Here is a 1,967-nt window from a genome sequence, read left to right on the forward strand (position 1 = left end):
AGAGCCAACATTTATTTTCAGAATAGTTCCTGAAGTTTCATGGGTCTCAACAAACACACCAACAACAAATATATCAGATCTAATGATTGAGTCGATTTGTAAAGAAAATTGATCAGCTCCATAAAACTGTACAGCTTCAGAATCTATTAAATCTGTAGGTTCATTATGGTTGAATCGCCAGCATAATTTTTTAGGAGTAGTGGACAGTTGTTGTTGCGAGATCATTTCAAAACCCATAGTATTTTTACTGAGTGGCCACAATTTCACAGGCTCGGGAGCATCTTCAGCTAAAGAATAGAAAATATAAAAATTAGTGGTAATTTCGAACAATTCACTCGCACCTTTGTAATGAAATTAAGAATATCTTTTGTCAATTGTTCAACAAAAAAAGTGTTACACATATTAACCTGAAGATCTGTGTCAGTGGCGTATTTAAGTAGTATGTTTGTTTGCGCCATACTTTTTCTATTTTCACTTAGAAAATCGTGTTTGAATATATTCTCAGGCCTCCCACATTAGAGAATTTCAAGGCAGAGCCCTCTGACCTCCCCACCATAACTAGGGTCCTCCAAAATCTGCAAAGGTAAGTCAGGGCGCCAGGATGCACCCACCCCTCCCCCTGTCAACGAAATCCTCGCTACCCCGCTGATCTGTGATTATCTTAACACAACACTTAATGTGTCGCTTTAATCATCACAAGTAATTATAAATCAATTACAAATTACATACCAGGTGCAGTGAAGCTCCTTTTCCTATTACATTCTTGTTTTAACAGATCAGATGCTGTGTTTTCACTCAATGGTGTATTAAATATGGTCACGCAAGCAATGTTTCCTTCAAAACCACCAATGTCTAGTTTAACATCAGATGTCGTATAGGAAGTTGAATTATTTGTAGGAAAATCCGTTTTATAAAACCTATCATCAATAATTAGAGATAGTTCCTCCCAGTCATGATTATATTGGACAGCAATGAAGTGCCAAGTTGCCATGTTACCAATATTTTGAGAAATTGTCTCTTCAGTTGACAATAGTATTATTATATTGTTCTTATCAATTTTAACTGTTAGACTTTCAAAGTAACCATAAGGAAAACGAACATGTATAATTGGTTTATCAGGCTTATCAGTTACTTTTGATACTTGAACAAACATTGCAATACTAAATCGATCAAACGACCAATTATCACTAATTGTAGTGTTGATGTAATCTGTGGATTTTAAAGTTGCCACTGATGGCTCCTCCAAACCAACCATTGAAGTTGATAGGGAAATCCAGCTACTGCATGAACCAGGGGTGCTGTCGGGTTTAACAACTTTTGTTGCTTCATAACCACATGAACGGTTGTTGAGTGGCCAAATAGATGTTACTGATACTTTAGTCAGCGGTCTTCTGTGTTTTTCTGAAATAGCCAATTGTGTCATTATTCTAAAACATCTAACACTTCATTACATGAAATGAATTGACCAGGGCAAAGGTAAAATTAAAAATTGAAATATACTAAGGCAGTAGTTAATTTGGGGTAGTCATATTTAAAACTTTAGCTTTGATATTCGTTTAATTATTTGCTGTTAAGAGCAGAATCACAGCTATCCGAGGCAATGAAAATCCAAAAGGTCGAGTACAATTTGAGTCTTTCGTGTTTTTACATCTCATTTGCTGATGTTGTATCAAAGAATGTTAGAATGTATGTATATATTCAGAACGGTTTACAGAGACCAATGTTAAAGCTTTTCACAAATATAAATGTCATTATTTGAAGGCCACAGTTCTAACTATGGCACGATTAATAGCTTTAATTGTGAATCTTCTGTGAGACAGGATTGTATAATACTTTGGTTACTTGGCATGTATATCAATGAATGTTGACAGAAGATGGCGGTAATGGTATATTTCTTTGTCGACATATTATTATTTCCACTACTATTCCATAATAATTCATAAATTTTATAGAACTTTGTGTGTTCA

The 1,967-nt window shown here is 34.8% G+C and overlaps 1 protein-coding gene across 1 annotated transcript; it reads right to left on the reverse strand.

Annotated features, from left to right (window-relative positions):
- Positions 1-59: 59 nt before the first annotated feature.
- Positions 60-1,423, reverse strand: LOTGIDRAFT_176895 (hypothetical protein; the record flags this gene model as incomplete). Its single annotated transcript, XM_009063710.1, has 2 exons — positions 60-287; positions 730-1,423. Coding segments are annotated over 2 exons (922 nt in total), but the record flags the coding sequence as incomplete, so codon positions are not given.
- Between the last annotated feature and the right edge of the window lie 544 nt (positions 1,424-1,967).

Source organism: Lottia gigantea (assembly GCF_000327385.1).
Source record: "Lottia gigantea unplaced genomic scaffold LOTGIsca_5976, whole genome shotgun sequence".
Classification (NCBI taxonomy): domain Eukaryota; kingdom Metazoa; phylum Mollusca; class Gastropoda; family Lottiidae; genus Lottia; species Lottia gigantea.